General features: G+C 45.3%; 1 protein-coding gene across 1 annotated transcript in view; it reads right to left on the bottom strand.

The window, feature by feature from the left end:
- The window catches only part of TNFSF10 (TNF superfamily member 10), a 43778-nt gene extending 35563 nt beyond the window's left edge, over positions 1-8215 (bottom strand). The window contains exon 1 of the mRNA XM_029616369.1: positions 7973-8215. Within this exon, the coding sequence (XP_029472229.1) occupies positions 7973-8095 (123 nt within the window). The 5' untranslated portion in view covers positions 8096-8215. The remainder of the gene's footprint in view (positions 1-7972) is intronic.
- Positions 8216-18785: the final 10570 nt, after the last annotated feature.

Below are 18785 nucleotides of genomic sequence, written 5' to 3'. Positions count from 1 at the left end.
CTGAAGGAAATTGTATACAATAAGATCTCCAGCTCCTGAAGACAGAAGTTAGGCTTCCTGTGTTTACTCTCCCATCTGTATCTGTCACATGCCCTTTACTACTGCATGTGCCCTGTGATAAAGGAACAGCTTTTCACCTTCTGGTCTTCCTTTAGAGCAGGTTTTTTTTTTGAGGGCTCTGAGCCTCACTTTCTTATTGTAGATCCTTGAGATGATGCTCGGGACCGGTGCTTTCATTAGGTAAACTAGGCAGTTATGTAGAGCACCAAAATTTTAGGAGTGGCAAAATCCTACTAACACAGCACTAGAAGGATACAGTGCCAGAGACAATACTGCCAAAGAAAGGAGCACTGTGCTGGTGCCAATGCCACTAATAAGAGAAGTACTGTGCCAGAGTGGTTGCCAATAGAGAAGTTAGAGAAGGCTGCATGATTGAAGTTTCACCCAAGGTGCCAAATACTGATGATGCTAGACATGATGAACCTGGAATAAGTGAATCCAATCTATTTTGGGGGGGATAATCGTCAATACAAAACACACTTGTGAAAAAATCTTCTTTTATAATAAACCGACTTATTGCTAAAAATATCTTAGTATAACAGATAATGATGTTTACGTAGTCAGAGAGCTTATTACTGCCACTCATGTGTCTCAAAAGCAAATAAACACCGTTTCTGTATGGCAATTTTGTCAACTATTTAACTTGCCTTTTCCCTTTTTCACTCTAAATACAAAGGTGCACTCCTGTGCTCCACTCCGAATGCAAAAGTGTCCATATCTTGAAAAAAGTGTATAATCAATATTTCAATATTCCCAATAGCATACTATTCCTGTGCATGTTTTAAGTTCAAAGCCTTCAAGAATGCCTACTACAAAACTTTCTAAATGACATTTATAATGAACTTATTTAAAAAGAAACAGATATGTAGTTAATGTGTCAGCCCTCTAAAATGCAATAAGCTGGTTTGTTCTAAAAGAAGATTTTTTTCACAAGTGTTTTTTGTTTGTGATGATTAAAACTCCTTACTTCCATTAATTTCAGACTTCTGTGCTGAAGATTGATGGGTTTATGATCATCCTTTTCTACTTGTACTTTACTTGCTTTTCACTTCTGTTTGTAGGGTAAGGGTACACTAAGTTTAATTATATAGAGCATTTTAGTTGTAGAAGAAATGTGATGATCTCTGGATCCCTTGCATCTTAAATATTTTTTATATCCACTGATTTTTTTTTTTTTAACATTTATTGTTTGCATACAAATATATTGTGTTACATTTTATAAAGAATGACATCTACTGATTTCTGGTTTCTTCTGGTCATTTATAGCTCCCAATCCAACTCAATGCTGACTACAACACATCAAAATCGCTCACTCAACCTCTCCTATCCATTGTTATCTCAATGTAGCTTTAAAATATCCATAGGTGTTCCATAAACTAATCACCCTAACAGTAACTGTTTTTAGAATGCACATCAATGTTCCTTTCTGGTTCTTGAAATAATGTCATTTTGCCTTTTTCTTGCTACCCAACTAATTCGAGGGTCAATTTTCCAAAGGATCTAACTAGGTGTTAGGAGCTGGCTGGACACACTGCTTGGAGGCTTGTCCCCTTCAGAGCCACTGAATGTAGTCACCTGTTTTCATTAAGCCACTCTTAAGGCAGGTGTTCCTGGGGGATGTGCTTTGGGTGTAGGGTTAAAGTGAATTTGGGTGTAGGGTTAAAGTGAATTTTCACTGCTAGACAGCTAAGTTTAGATGTCTTTCTCTGAGTGCAAGGGCGGCAGGACTACATCTAACCAGGTACCTGCTGAGCGACATTCCAACAGTCCACCTCTTAGTGCACAATGGGCTAATAGCCCCCTATGGCAGGGGTGGCCCACTCCGGTCCTTAAGAGCCACAAACAGGTCAGGTTTTCAGAATAGCCACAATGAATATGAATGAGAGAACTGGGGAAAGGCCCAATCCGTCGCCGCACGTATTTTAGAAAATGATCCCCCCTTGCGCGCGCAGGATGATAGAAAATCGGGTGCGCGTGTGCGCAGAGGTAGTCGATGTTATAACATGCGCGCGTGTCGACGCGCACATGTTATGAAATTGGTGCATCCACGTGCACGCCGGGAACCGCGTGCACGTGGATGCCTGCGGGATTCTTTAAGAATTTACCTTTAAATGATTCATTCCAAGTGCAGTAAAAGTTGCATTTACTGATTAATCGGGAGTAAAATTTAGAAACGTAGAGGTTGTCTATCAGTGCACCCCTTTGTGCTGTCACTCAATCTGTGGTCCTTTCCCTCTCTCCACCACTGTCCCCTTCAGGGCAATTTTTGAACTGCCAGTTTAGTGGCAAATTTTGTGGGTGGTTTTAAAGCATGTACTTTTTCAACGAGAAACTACGCGGGTACTTTGCCTTTGAAAATCCGCAGAAAGTATGCGTGTTAGAACCGCCCATGTGCAGAGATATGGAAGCCCACAAAAGCATTTTTCAGCCAGAACAAACTAAGCGCATTAATCCGTTTTAATATGGCGGGACTGCTTTGAAAATGTTCCTCTTTGGGTCTGTCCCAAGCATGCTCGGGTTCTCTTATAGCCTCTGCTGGAAGTCTGGACCAGGGATCCACCACCCTCGCGCAGTGAGAAAGTATTTCCTTACATTCCTTTCAAGCTTTCCTCCCCTCAGCTTCACATGAGCATTTCATTCAATGAAAAATGCTACCTGTTGGCACCTTACTGAGGTCTGCTGCTGTGTTTCCCAACCTTTTCGAACCCAAGGCACACTGACATTAACTAAAATGCTACATGGCATGCCAACCTCCCTGGGGCAGACAATGCAGACATGGAAATGACTCATATGGTCATAAGAAGAGCTAGGGAAGCTCTGAAAGCACCACCTGTTTCTCATCCGAATTTTAAAACAAAGAGACAGAGAGAGGCACATGATCCTTGTACAACAGACCAGCCCACAAATGTGGGAGAAGCCAATGTGGTGCAGGCAAACAGCTCGGTTAGTTACCTTGGCTGCTGCATGAGGCTGCAAGAGCTCCTCCACTGCTGCTGCTCCCAACGCTCAGCGTGCATCGCATCCACTGCTCAGTGCACTCTCTCCCTGTCTCATTCAGCCTGGAAATAGGAAAGAGGCTGGAAGGACTCTCAGGACGAGGCGGCATGTATGCAATGTGTGGGCTGCCCAAAGCAAGGCTCTACTTGCCGCGCATTAACTCCCTCATTCCAGGGCTCATGCCGTAGCTAGGAAGGAGAGGCCTGCATAACTACACATGTTCTCAGGCAGGAAGGCCTGTAAGTTTAAGAGCCACTGCCGCTGTCTCTTTTTGCCGAGAGCAAAATCAAGGTTCTGGTCTGCCAAGCGGGGCAGTGAAATTTCTGTGGCACACCTGATCAGGTCTAATGGCCCACGGATTGGGAAACACTGGTCTCCTACTAGACAGTCAAACGGTTTTATCATACGAATCTCCTTTATTCTAGAGCGTGCGCCTTGAACCAAAAGACTGCAAGCATCACAGAAACCTTCCCAGTGGAGTGCAGAAAAAAAATTCTCAGTTTGACTGAAAATGTCTGGTTTCCTCAATAGTGAAAAGGAGCCAATAATTGAGCAGACAAAAGATACGACGGGTCAGAGAAACTATCCTCTAAATATATACTGTAAATGAAGCTTCTAAATAGGGCTGTTTATCAGGGACAGATTTTATTTCAGTACTAGTTTACTGAACATAAACCATTTGCAAATGGTTACCAGAATCTAACCTGTATGATGATTCTGTATCTTGGTAACAGCTGGTGATCTGTTTAGTTTTTGTAGATTTAGTGACAGTCAATGTTCTATACAAGATCACGAGAATAAATTAGTTGGAGCCACCGAAGCTTTCTTGGGGTAGACTTCCACTGCTATATCGGACGATAGACAAGATGTACTCTGTGGGATCTAACTTGGATTTAATTCCTCCCCTTTCAAACCAAGAAGAGTTACCATGGGTGGGTCCCTACCCCATAGAGGACTTGCAATCTAACAAGGTATTTTTAAAAGGAACGTGCATGTGCCCATAAACGTGTGTTTCGGCATGCGAGCGGAGAGATGTTACAATTTTAAATTGTGCTCACAAGTACACACATATTTAAAATACCTCTCCTGCGTGTATTTCAGCTAGGGCTTCAGCGGCTTTTATGTGCGTACGGCTATGGGGCCAGTGCTAGCTTCTGCGCTGCCCTGTGCATACAGTCCCTGCCGCCACCCCCGCGCCATCCCCTTTCTGCGCCGCCCCCATAGCAGCGCGGGCAGTCCTCTGTTTCTTCGACCGAAGAGGATAAGAGAGGCGACGCTCTCTGCGTCCTCTGCCAACGGGTTGGCCTTCCGCCTCCCCGGGTGTGCCGCTCCATGCAATTGCATGGTTTGCACACCTGGTCGCGCCAACATGCTCGCACAAGAGAAAAAAACCCAGTATTTCCAAGTAGTCCACCAGCTTGCCCAGTTCATATCGAGGTCTTCAAGACCCCTCTGAATTTTCATCCTGCAAGCCCCTTGCTTGACCCCGAACCCTCATGCTGTGCTAAAACCCCTAAAACTCAAGATCTCCAGACTTGCTCGTCAGGACCAGAAGTAAAGTTACACGGATAACAGGCTGACGGATACCATGGTCAGTTTTTTTTAAATGCAGACTTGCGTGCCTAAGTCTTAGCTGCACCCCAGAACACCCATGGCCCGCTCCTTTTCCGCCTCTTCTTCTTGATGCGCGCACAGGTTTGTAGACGCATATATCATGGCTTCTTGTCATTGCCTGCGTGAAGCCCGCGTATGCAGCCGTTTGTGTGTGAGCAACACTTTTAAAATCAACCTGTAAGCCTGGGGCAATGGAGGGCGAAGTGACATCTAAGGTGCCAAGGAGAAGCAGGATTTGAGGTCTGCCTTTCTGGGGTCTCAGCCTGCTGCTCTAACAGCTAGGCCACTCCTCCACTCACCAAGGTCTATTATGAAAAGATACTGCTATGTTGAAAAGCAAGTTAAACTGCTTAGTAAGTCTCTCGTTTCTGCAACCCAGATGTCAAAGTACGTTTTGCACACCTAGCCAAGCAGATAACTGGATAGCCTAATCCGTTTCATTTTTTAACCCTTGAGGAACAGCAAAGTATATAGAGTGCAGTGCCATGACAGCGAAGCAAATAAACATTTAAAAATTATGACAGCATCCCCTGGGAATGAAATCAATAGACCCTATCATTAGTTAACAGGTGCTACTGGAGGTGGCTATTCTATGGTCAGAACATTTAGCTCCAGTGAGTCTGTAGGAAGTAAAGCCATTGTACTAACTTCATTTGCCCTTTGGTTCTTTGAGCAAAGTTACACAGAGATCTTTTTAGGTGAGAGCACGTCCCATAGTACTTCATGCTGCATTTCTTCCTGGTACCAGAGCTTACAAGGAAGTATAATATTCCTTAGGTCACGTCCTCTTCATGAAGTACCTTCTTATTTTTCTGTTTTCACTACCAGGAACTCAGTTCCTCCCTAAAATAATGGCACCAATAAAATTCCTCCTAAAATAATAGCACAGAAATCGTTCCAGGTCAATAATTCCTGTTGTCTTGCATCATTTGATGACTGTTAGCCTATCCTTCTGACCTACTTTCCAGATGGTTTCTCCCTTCTTACTGTATGTGGGTGGCTGCATCAGATCATTTTCAAGAGGATGCAGCTATTACAATGGTACTAGAATCGCAGTGTCTGCATAATGGAAGCCATGCACCACCCAGACACGTTCAGAAATCAGGAAAGGGTATTCTTGAAAGTTGCTTGGAGGCTGAGTGAAAACGGGAGGCAGCACGGCATTTATGAGTGGTTTATCAGGGGTAGTGGCTGCCTTCTTTCCTGCCAGAATACTGGGTTTTGCTAGAGCATAAAGTACAAAGATTCTTATATCTGAGGAAGGAGCGGAGCTAGCCTGGAATGGTTCTGATCCTTCGTGACATTTTCCTATTACACTTTTTGAGAGCTCTTTACCAAAGTGAGTTAAAACTTAATTACCGCAGTTTAGTGAATACCACAGTGCGCTTCCCATGGACCTTGGAATACCTAAAGGGGCCTGAGGGCCCAACTGAACCCCCCCATCCCCCACCCCTCACAGCCCCAACCCCCTCCCTGATACGTGCGGTGCAAAAGGGAGCTTCAGCCAGGCTGGCACCATTTTAGATGATGGCACCGACAGGGCAGGATCAACAGGGGGATCACGCCCACCTTTTACACAGGGGTTTCAAATGATAGGAAAGGGGAAGTCTGGGGAGAAGAGGGAGCTTTGAGTGCCCACCAGATTGCCAAGCCACAACCCTTTTGAAAAAAAAGTGATTTCCCCCTCCTCCCCTCTCCAGAACCTTCTCCTATCCCTCTGACCCTTTCCCAGATTTATCCTGAACTCCCTGTGGTCTAGTGGGGACAGAAGAGATCCTCACTCACTCCTGCTCCGCTGGTGCTCCTTTGACCCTTATGGGGTCAGCTGGCATCATTTTGGAATATGACACTGGCAGGAGCGAGTGAGGATCGTTCCTGTCCTCGCTAGGTAAGGGACAGGGGGTGAGGGATAGGTTCTGGAGGTATTAAAAGGAGTTGGGCTTAACCAGGAGAGGTCATTTTTTCCTGGGGAAGGGGGTTCACGCCCTTCTCCACTAGACAAGTATGGCTTTCCGGATGAGGGGGGTGCAAGAGACTGGCTCTGGCTGCAGCTCCAAATGCACAGTATTTCCCAGCTGCGCAACAAGAGCAAACTTTCTGTGGGATTTACTAAACTGTGGCACTCAGGTACCGCAATGTAAGGAATCGCACTGGAATTTTTTCCCGGTAAAATAGTGTGGGGGAAATGTGCTATTTTAACACTGCTTAATAAACTGGCCCCTAATGTAGTACACATTGCACTTGATTTATTTGCAAAATATAACACATGCTTTTCCCACAGCGGGCAATGACAAATTGGGGTTTCCACGTGTCTATGCACTTTATCCATGGTAAGTGGGCTTTTTTAAAATTGCTACAAAATATGCCAATAAATTGTCCATTGGAGATTTGCGTGTAAGTGCACTCACTGTACACTGAAAGTTGCTAGGATAGTGAGCTCCTTTTTACAGGTGGAGGAACTCCTTTTAAAACTGCCTCCTTAGGGAGCAGTTATAAGTTATCCCAGCACAGGTAAATAGACCTCTTCCTCTCCTGTGTTTATAAATATGCTTAGTAGCATGGAGCTGAAATATCGTAATCGCTGACCAAATAAGTTGTGGTTAGGGATTCAAGCAATGTTTATATTGTCTGCTGACACTTCTCTCCACAGGAGATGAACGATAGCACCAGTCTGAGTGCATTAAACTATATTCTGCTACATGTGTGTGATTTATACAAATAAAACACAACACCGACTGAGCTCAGACTGAGCTGGCAAGTGTAGGAAGGTACAAATGAGAAATCAGTTCCTCCTCAGCTCGAACAGAGTTGCTGGAACATGGACGGTACTCCTGCAACTTTGAAACCCTAATCCAGGGCAGCAAAAAAACGCCTTTTTGATGAGGTTTCAGTTTTGATTCTCCTTTCTTTTGTAATGTTTGCTGGTGTAAACTCTTTCCTGCACACCCAGCGCTGGAACTCAGAAAGCAAACAATGCGGGAGGGGGGGGGGGAGTTCATCTTTCTAAAATATTTTTGCTATAGGCACAGAGCTTGAAAAATAACTCCCCCCCCCCCCCTCAAAAAAAAACCAACCCAAAACACCCTAGGAATTTTTCAAAATCTTTGAACAACAGAGCTCTTTAGGATATCCCACAAGCACTTGGAGCAAACTGACAGCTGCTGGTTCCTTTCTTTGCAATGTCTTGGAAATAAACAGAGAGGGACAAAGAAAGAACTGAGAGAGATGAATCGCAGACCACAGGCAGAGCAAGAAATGGAAAAGCGAGAGCGTCCTCAGCCTGCAGCTGAAAGGCACTCACCTGTTGCAGTTCACTGTAAAAATAAATATAGGTGACCGCGACGCAGATGGACTGCAGCAGCACAGCTAGGACCAGGACAAGCCCGCACGTCTGGACAGAACCGGACCCGGCTGGGGGAAACATGGTCGGTAGGTGCCTGCTCCAGGCTGATCGCGTCCCTCCTGGATAATCTGAGCTGAAGATCTCCGGACTTCCCCTTACAACTGAAAAACAAGCTGCTGCTCGGTTTAATCATCTATAAACGCCTGGGATGGTTTCTGTTTCATGTAGGCGTTGACTTTTGTTTTCCAGTAAGCCCAGACTGCACATGCTAATGGCTTTTTTTTTTTTTTTTTAAAGGTGTATTATTATTTTAGAACCAATAGCACTGTAAGTTGTTCCATCCTGCCAATGTATATTATTTCTGCAGCATTAGCTGCACATAAGAAGGATCATTTTCAAAGGGATGCCTGCGGAGATGCCCTTTCACACAACTGATCGCCCAATCTGCCTGTAAACCTGCATGCAGATTTGCCAGGAGAACAAAAGTAGTTTTGGTTTTGGAGTCCCTGCTTTGGCGAGCACTTATCAAGTAAACATTTTGGGGGATTGATTTCTAAGGCTTTCACTTGGGTAAACATCCCGGCTGAAATGGACCCAGCTGAAAGTACAAGCGGACTCCCAGGGCATGGATACTTTTAGCTGGGTTGAAAATGAAAAAGGGCATTCGTGCATGCACGTTTAGGTTGAGGGGAGCGAAAGAGCGTGCCTGCACGGGATTTTCAAACACATGTTTGCTATTTTACCCCATACGGCCTCCCACTGCAGGTGCAAAGTTCCCAGGTGCTTTTCCAACGGAAGGCACCTGTGCGGTTTGCCTTTGAAGACTGACTGCAGGGTACCCAGGCTAAAAGGCCTGGGCTGTCATTCAGCATCACCCCCGCTGATGCTTTTTGCGAACTGGGAAGCCCCACTGAGAAACCTGATTTCACAGCACAGCTGGGACATACACCAGTGCCACAGTCGCTTGCAGGCATGGCGCCGCCCTCGAAACCCTCCTGGTCGCCAGCCTGTTTCCAGTCTCTTCAGGGACCCTCTGTGCATGTCGCCAGAAAGCACTTGAAAAGAGACTTCTGCTTTGTAACGCAGCTCATGGCTCTAGAGATGTCCATGCTGCCAGAGGCTGAAGGAATGAGAAGCTTAGTGAAACAAATGATCTTATTAATTGAAGTTGCGTGTCCCTTGCCCTTCAAGCCTCTGAAGTGTGGTTGTGATGAACAAAAGTTGTGTGCCAAGCTGAAATTTTATATAATTTGGTAAACATGCTTGCATGTAATTTAAACTTACTAGAATTTCCAAATGACTATAAAGCTCCAATTCATCCCCCTGCCTAATAGAAAGAAGCATGCTACAGCTATAACCGAGATCAGACTTCCTTTTTCTTTTATAGTTTTTCCACTGTGAACGTAGCACTTACAGCAGAAGAAACCAAAGGACTTCATCAATCCATACAGCATGGTCACTGGCAGGATAATAATCTCCACCCTCTCCTGCCTCAACCTTGTTCTAAAAGAACCAGCTCTAAGGGTGAATCAGTATTATGTCTCCACAACTTGGTCACCTATTGATGCTGAGAACCATACAGTATTTAACATAAGACGTTGTCAGACCAAGGGTCCATCAAGCCCAGCATCCTGTCTCCAACAGCGGCCAATCCAAGCCGCAAGTATCTGGCAAGTATCCAAACATTAAACAGAGACCATGCTACTAATGCTGGTAACAAGAAGTGTCTTCTCCTATTGATTAATAGCAGTTTATGAACTTCTCCAGAAACTTATCCAAACCTTTTTTAAACCCGGCTACACTAGCTGCCTTAACCACATCCTTTGGTAATGAATTACAGCGCTTAAGTTTGTTGAGTAAATAAGAATACTGCTAGTTGTGATAATGGCTATAGCTATACTGGCACCTGTCACTGGGAAGTGGATTGAAACCACTAACTGATTTCCTACAGGCCCCATAAATGGCTCTCAGGTAATAGCAATGGAAGTTTTGGCTTGAGTTAGTGACCTATCAGAGAAAGACAGAGCGTCATTGCATCATCCAATTATCCACACGTGGAGTGGTTTAAAATATGGCATCATCACAGCATCATCAATCCTTTCAGACTGAATTGCACAGAAAGACAGAAGACGGCTTCTATGAGAGAGAGCATGGTGCAGGTCATGGAAGCATTACAGGTGCTCTGAACATCACCCACACAAGCGAAACTAGAATTTCCTGTGATGTGATCTTTCTGAAAATTCTGCATTGTAAAGGCAATTTTCAAAGCCACGCGTATCCATTAAAATCCGGGATCGGCGCACGCAAGGCTGCCCAAAATCGGCAGCCTGCGCGCGCCGAGCCGCGCAGCCTGCCTCCGTTCCCTCCGAGGCTGCTCTGAAATCGGAGCGGCCTTGGAGGAAACATTCCTTCCGCGCCCCCCCCCCCCCAGCCCTATCTAAACCCCCTACCTCTTGTACAAGTTACGCCTGCCTGAAACAGGCGTAACTTGCGCGCACTGGGCTGGCCGCCGGCGCATGATTCCCAGGCCCGGGAGCCGTTTCGGAGGCCTCGTCCACACCCCTGAAATGCCCCCAGGCCGGAACCACAGCCACAGCCCTGCCCCCAAATGATGTGCCGCCGTGACACGCCCCCCCCCCCCCCAGGAAAGCCCCGGGGCTTGTGCGCGCCACCGAGCCTACTCAACATAGGCTCGGCGCACGCAGGGGGTACTTCGGCCAGGTTTTCGGGGGGTACACGCATATCCCTTTGAAAATCTGGCCCATGGAGTTTCACGGTGCGCATATTTATAGGTGAGCCAAAAAGAGGCGGTCCTGAGGACATGTACTGTATAACAGCGAGCATACACTCAGCGGGTAATTCTGTAACTCTCCACACTGCTGTAAAGTCTGTGGCTGTCTTTTTCCCAGTGGGCTTTCTGCAAACTTTCAAATGGAAAGTGAGTGCTGACTTTCCCTTTGAAAATTATCCCAGTGAGAGCCATCTGCACAGCTGCGAGCTCTCCCAGCTCCACTTGTGCATGTGCACACATGGAAACCCCTTCCCCCCCTCCCAGAATGCCTCGTCACCATCAGGCCGCTGCAATATCGGCGTGTGTTAAACGGGTGCTCATGACCGAGCGCCCGCTTCCTTGACGCGCGTCGATCCACCTCTCCGGGGCGCCCAATCCAAAAGGGCTGCTGCAGTAAAACGGGAAGGGCTATGGGAAGTTGTGCGCTGCTTAGTGCCTCCTCAGCAGCGGGCGCTCGGGAGAGGTGGCTGTTAGCTGGTTAAGAAAACGGACGCTCAGTTTTAGAGCACCTGTTTTCCTAACCTAAACACCTGTACGCTTTTTTTTTTTTTTTTTTTTTTTTTAGGATATTTCTAATTTTTTAGCTCCTCCGACTTAATATCACCACAATATTACATCGCAGGAAGTACAGAAAAGCAGTATTTTCTGCTTTTCTGTATACGTTTTTGGGCTCCTCCAAAATTAACGCAGTGTGGTCCCCATTTGATGTCCCCTCGGCTGAGTTTGAACTGCACTCATTAGCTGAGAAAGAATGTTGGGAGAATGTAGGAACTGCACTAATTACCCTTTAAAAGTCAATTTTACGACACCATTTGCTGATGAGCAAATGTATTTCTGAGCTTCCTGATAACACGGGTGTGACTGAACACCTCCCAGAATCCCTGCAGTTTCTCCCAGCTGATTTGAATCACAAGCGTTCCTGTGTTTTCCAAGTGGAATATTTTTATTTGCTTTTTCCTAGGCTGCATGGTCACTCATTAATCAACAACAAGAGTGAACCTAATACAAAGACGCATCAACGGGAAGAGACTGTAGTACGAAAGGGATTGCGAGGGGGGGTGAAATCAGTGGACATCATTTACATTTCTGAAATAAATTAATTATTGTTATTTGTAGAGCACTACCAGGGGGATGCAGAACTTTACAGACACACATGGTCTCTGCTTCTTGAATAAGGACAGATAGGCTTAGGCAGCAAACACAAACAAATCAAATGGGGGTTCTTTGAGTTATACAGTGGAACTAGCTGCAAGGAATAAAGCCTCGAATGTCTATATAAAGAAGCAGCCCTTGGGTGAGATAAGGAGGCCATGTGCAGGTCTGCAGGACACTTAGGTTCCTGCTCTAAAAGCGGTCACAAAGAGGTTTTTTTAGGCTAGATTGAATCTGGCAAGAGGGAGCACGGCGCACATTCTCAGGAGGGCTATTCCAGACACTTGGCAGAGCACGCTGGAAGGCACAGCGCTGAGATTTAGGGATGAAGGAGAAGTGCGGAGGAATGTCTGGGTAGTGAGGTGCTGCGGAATGAAAGCATTTGTAAGTGAATAAAAGCAACAGAGGTGGACCTAGAGTATTTGGCACCTGGGGCGGATACTTCTTTGTCACCCCCCCCCCCCCTCCCCAATATATAATTTTAAAATTTCCTAAACATTGATAAAATATTTCAAAACAGCAGACACATCAAACACCCAATAAATAAAACTAATAAGGATTTTAAAAATCTCCCACTCTATTGTTTTGAGGAATAGTGATTTTCTGCTTTTCCACTGTTGCACTGCATACAGAATCTGACTTGTGGTTTCCAGTTCAGTTTTTGTCTGCATGTGTGCATGAGAGAGAGGAAGCGTGTGTGAGAGAGAGAGAGAGATGGAAGAAGCATGTCTGAGGGTGAGAGAGACAGAGGAAGTGTGTAGGTTTGTGAGAGAGACAGAGGAAGTGTGTGTGTGTGAGAGAGAGGTACAGAGAAAATGTGTGTGTGTGTCTCTCACACACATATGCTCCCTCTGTCTCTCACAAAGCACATATGTGTGTGTATGAGAGAGAGGGAGCATATTGTGTGTGTATGTGTGTGTAGGCGAGCCCCCAGTTTAGGATTGTACCTCTCTCACACACACACTTACACTTTGTCTCTCTCACACAGACCTGCTTCCTCCATCTCTCTCACCCACACACACACACTTCCTCTGTGTCTCTCTTACACGCTAACACACACACATGCTTCCTCTGTGTCTCTCTCACAATCACACATGCAGACAAAAACTGAACTGAAAACTACAAGCCACATTCTGTATACAGTGCAACAATAGAAAAGCAGAATATCATTATTCCTCAAAACAATACAATAAAGAAATATAAATCAATCAGAATAGTAAAACCATGCTAAAAAATATACAGTTCAAAACAGCTTAATTAGAAGCTCCTGTACAAATGTTTAAAAATTTCCTAAACATTGATAAAATATTTCAGAACAGCAGATACAAGATTACACCCAGTAATTAAAACTAATAAGGATTTTAAAAATCCCCCACTCTTTGTACCTGTCACCCAGAGTCACAAACAAAATATGCTCCCTCTGTCTCCCACACACACACATTTGGTGAGAGACAGAGGGAGCTTGAGTGTGTATGTGTGTGTTTGCGTGTGTGTGTGTGTGAAAGAGACAGACACGTTTCCTCCGTCTCTCTCTCCACATACAAGCTTCCTCTGTATCTCTCACCACAATTCCTGTCTCACCCACACACACACATACTTCCTCTGTCTCACCCCCACCCCAACCCCTGCACACAGGCACCCTCTCATATATATATATATATATATATATATATATATATATATATATATATATATATATATATATATATACACACACAGGCACACATACATTTACACAGGCATACACACCCCCTCATACAAGCACACCCTCTCATACACCACACACTCTCATACACCCCCCACCCTCAAACACCCCCCCCCCACACACACACACATGAGCTCCCATTCACATATCACCCTCCCCTCCAGACAGGCTCCCATTCACACATTCCCCCCCTCCAGTCAGGCTCCCATTCACATACCCCCCTCCAGTCAAGCTCTCATTCTCCCCAGTAAGGCTCCCATTCACATAAACCACACCCCCAGGTCAGGCTCTCATTCACACACACCATATCCCCACACCCTGATAAGACTCTCATTCATTCATTCATACACACACACACACACTCATACCACCGAGAGCCATTCTTCTGCTCCTCATCGGGTGCCAGCCCCTGTGCTAATCAAACCATGCAAGCCTAGCACTTCTTCTATGCTGATCTTGATCACGTGATCAGCATAGAAAATGTGCTAGTTGCACGTGTTTTGGATAGTGAATGCTGGCACCGGGAAGGAGTAGGAGAACGGGCGCCTCCTTTCTTAGGCCGCCGGTGAGATGGGGTCCATATCACTGGCAGCCTCATTGGCCGATTCCTCTTCCAGGCCACTGGTGAGATGGGTCCACCAGCGGCCTCATAGGCCAATTCTCTTCACAGCCACAGGTGAGATGGGGTCCACCGGCGGTCTCACTGGCTGATTCCTCCTCCTGGTTGCTGGTGAGATGGGGTCCACTGGCGACCTCAAGGGCTGATTCTTTTTCTGGGCCGCCGGTGCAACGGGGCCCACCAGTGACCTCACGGGCCTCTCTCTGCTCCCGACGCCACCACACCAGGTGTGCCATCCTGTGCAATTACACGGTTTGCACACTAGGTGGTGCCGGGCCTACTCATAGGGCCAGTCTCTCTCCCTTCTTCGGCCGCTGGTGGCACCACAGGGCCTCTTCTTTGGCCTCTGGTTCTGGGAGCGCTGGCAGCAATGCTGGGCTTCACTAACCACATCCTCTGGCAACAAATTCCAGAGTTTGTGGGACTGGCAAATTCAAAATATGTATTTGCATTACATACTTTTGTGTTTGCTAACTAGAACTTGATGCTATTATTACATCACTTGTTTGTTTACACTTATCATCAGGCACTGGCCATCCTCCCACAAACACCACCTTGCAACCTTGGCAATACAAACAAGTAACTAAGGAGACAGCCAATGGGAATGTAACGAACTGCTCAAACAATTGACACTTTTTACCTTATCAGTAACATTTTCAGTTAGTGCGCATTAAGATGTAAAATTTAAGACCTGTGCATGGGTGCATACGTGTACACATTTGCTGGTGCTCACAATGGATGCTGTGATTTTATAACTACCTACCAGACTCTCGCCCCCAACACTTACGAGGAGGCACCGAGGGACCCGACCTGTGCCTCAAATTGCGGATGGACGCACCGACGCGGTCCAGAACCGGACAGCGATGCCGAAAAACACAGCGACTGGTAAGCCCGGAAACACCACCTCCACGGTGGGCTACCCCCCTCGCTGCAATGTCTGGCCTACCTCCGCGATAGACCTAGTCAGAAGCCAGCCTCCTCCTGACCAGCAGGAGGAAGGACTTCCTACCAGACCTCTGCCCCCAACACTCACGATGCGGCGCCGAGGGACCTGACATGTGCCTCAAATTGCGGACGGGCGCGCAGACGCGGTCCAGAACCGGACACTGACGCCGAAAAAACACAGCGACCGATAAGCCCGGAAACACCACCTCCACGGTGAGCTACCCCCCTTGCTGCAATGCCCGGTCTACCTCCGCGATAGACCGAGTCCGAAGCCAGCCTCCTCCTGACCAGCAGGAGGAAGGACCTCGTACCAGACTTCCGCCCCCAACACTCACGAGGCAGCGCCGAGGGACCTGACCTGTGCCTCAAATTGTGGACGGGCAGGCCTCCGGCGCCATGCGCCTGCATTGCGTGCTTAAGGAGCACGACAAAGGGACATGCCCCTTGTTGCGCCCCTTAGCGCGTCCCGCTAGAATACAGCAAGATACTCCAGACTACCCACGACCTAACTAGCCATTTCAACCAAATTAAAGATAATACCAATTGCTAAGAATGGTCCCACCTGAAACAAATACCACCACACAAGCTCTAAAATAAACCACAACCCCGAGAACTGAAGACAAACCAATCACCTCACAACCACCAGCCATCTCAAATATGGCCACAACTCCTCAGATAAGACACAGATACCTGATAAATATCCCCCTCAAGAAATATATCAAAAACATGTTCTACCTCACCTGCTTCCTTATAAATGCCCAATCCTTAACCAAAAAATTCATGTTAATATCAGATATTATTCAGGAAAAAAAACCCCGACTTCATCGCCATAACCGAAACCTGGTTTAAAAATACCGAACAAGTATTAACAAACCAACTAAACAACAAAGCATATGACCTATTCTCGATCCCACGGAAATCCCGCAGAGGAGGGGGATTACTCCTAATCATAAAAAACCTGCAAATATGCCTAGTATACTGCCCCCCCCCCCCCAAATTTCTGGATAACAAAATCGCCCCCCTCCTAGAATTCCTAATAACAAACATCAGTATGAAAAAGCCTACAATCATACTTGGAGACTTCAACCTCCACACAGACACCAGCCCCAGATCGCAAAACTGCCAAACCATGCTCGACATGCTATCAAGCTTAAACCTCAACCAACAAGTGAACAACCCCACAAACAAAGCGGGCCACACACTGGACCTGATTTTCACAAATCACCTCTTTTCAGACACATCAATAATTTATAAATCAGTCCCATGGTCTGATCACTACCTCTTACAATGCAAGACACAAGCAAACATCAACAACACGACTAAAACAAAGGATTCTTTACCTTTCAAATACCGACCACCCTTCCAACCCAAGATCCTTCAACAAGAACTCGGAAAACAACTAGCAAATTTGGATCTCTCCAACATAAACAACACCATACAATCATGGTTCCAACTTACAGAAGAGACTGCCAACAACATAAACCCAGAGAAAATAAAACAGAAAGAACCACAGAGAAAAAAACAACCCATGGTTCAACTCCCAACTAAGAGTCACGAAATCCAACCTTAGGAAAAAAGAAAAGGAATGGCAAAAGAAAAACAAATGTCCCTTGACACTGGGAAGATACCGCACTTAACTCGCCACATAAAAAAAATGATTCATGACACAAAGCGTAACTACTATAGTCAAAAAATCAAAAACTCCAAATCACTATACAACATAGTAAACAACCTCATATCTGAAAACAACAACCACCCCCACATCACAAACCAAAAATTTAAGCCAAGAATTTGCCATGTTTTTCAAAATTTTCCTTTGTCACACCTTGTTAATTGTAAACCGGCATGATGCGATTCCCATTGCGAATGCCGGTATAGAAAAATCTCAAATAAATAAATAAATAAATAAAAACAAAATCTGCAAAATAATGGGAAAATTCAACAAATCCACGATCACAGAAGACCATATATCCATTACAAACATAACACCATGGTCTAATTTCGAGCCAATCTCAACTACCAAAACAGAAAAAATGTTAAGAAAAATCAACCCAGCCCACCATGATCTAGACATAATCCCAACACAAGAGCTAAAGGAAATAGCTCATACCGTTGTTCCAACCATAGCGGCAATTATTAATAAATCTCTCGAAGAAGGTGAGCTACCAGACAAATTAAAAACAACAACGATCAAACTAATATTAAAGAGGAAGAACCTAGATCCAGATGACTTGAACAACTACCGTCCAATTTCAAACCTACCCCTATTTGCAAAATTGATGAAGAAAGCGGCCCTGAAGCAACTCAATGAACATCTCAAAACCAACAACATCTTACATCCTACCCAACACGGTTTTAGGAAAAACCACAGCACTGAAACCCTGCTACTCAACATATCAAACAATATATTACGAGGTTTTGACAACAACTTAAGCCATATACTCATTCTACTAGACCTCTCCGCCACATTCGACACAGTAGACCACAAAAGTCTAATATCAAGACTAGCAAACATCAGTAATTCAGGCAAAACTCTAGACTGGTTTACTTCCTTCCTCAAAAACAGATATTTCAAAGTCAACTTCAACAATAACTCCTCAGAAACCATCCCCCTTGAAACTGGAGTGCCACAAGGGTCTGCTCTCTCGGCCACACTCTTTAATATTTATCTACTTCCACTCTGCCAACTCATCTCAGGTCTAGGCATTACATACTACATGTACGCCGATGATATTCCAATAACATCCACCATCGAAGATGCATTGATACTAGCAGCCTCTCATCTTGAATCAACATGCTAAACCACCTGAAGCTATGCCTCAACATGAACAAAACAGAGTGCATACTGATAGAAAGAAAAAACTCAGGATTAAAAATCAACCACTCCATACAAATCGACAACATCTGTATCCAACTAAAGGACAACGTAAAGACCTCGGAATATGGATAGACACTGAATTCAACTACAAAAAGCACATCTCAATGAAAATCAAAGAAGGCTTCCACAAACTTCAAATCCTCAAACATCTAAAACCACTGCTACATCACCAAGATTTCAGAACTGTCTTACAATCATTTATATTCACTAGCCTCGACTATGGGAATTCACTACTGATAGGACTTCCAAAAACGACATTAAAACCACTACAATTACTACAGAATGCGACAGCCAGAGTCCTCACCGGCAAAAGAAAATCCGGCCACATCACCCTTGTACTAAACAGTCTACACTGGCTACCGGTAGAAAAAAGAATTGAATTCAAAATCCTAACCATCTTACACAACGCAATATACAAAGTAGAAAACACCTCCCTAAACAACATCATACAGAAACACAGATCATAAAGCACGACAAGAACCTCAAGAAAATTACAACTAGACGTCCCATCTCTCCCAACATAAGAAACAGAGCCATCTCCATAGCAGGACCTAAACTCTGGAACTCACTACCAGAGTACCTAAGCTCACAAAGTAACACCAAAGCATTTAAAAAAGAACTCAAAACATGGCTTTTCAGACAAGCCTTCAAAGATGGAATTGGTTAACCACACATAACACA

Source organism: Rhinatrema bivittatum, chromosome 9 (assembly GCF_901001135.1).
Source record: "Rhinatrema bivittatum chromosome 9, aRhiBiv1.1, whole genome shotgun sequence".
Lineage (NCBI taxonomy): Eukaryota > Metazoa > Chordata > Amphibia > Gymnophiona > Rhinatrematidae > Rhinatrema > Rhinatrema bivittatum.
The sequence above is the reverse complement of the archived record's forward strand: the minus strand, read 5'-3'. Positions and strand labels throughout refer to the sequence as shown.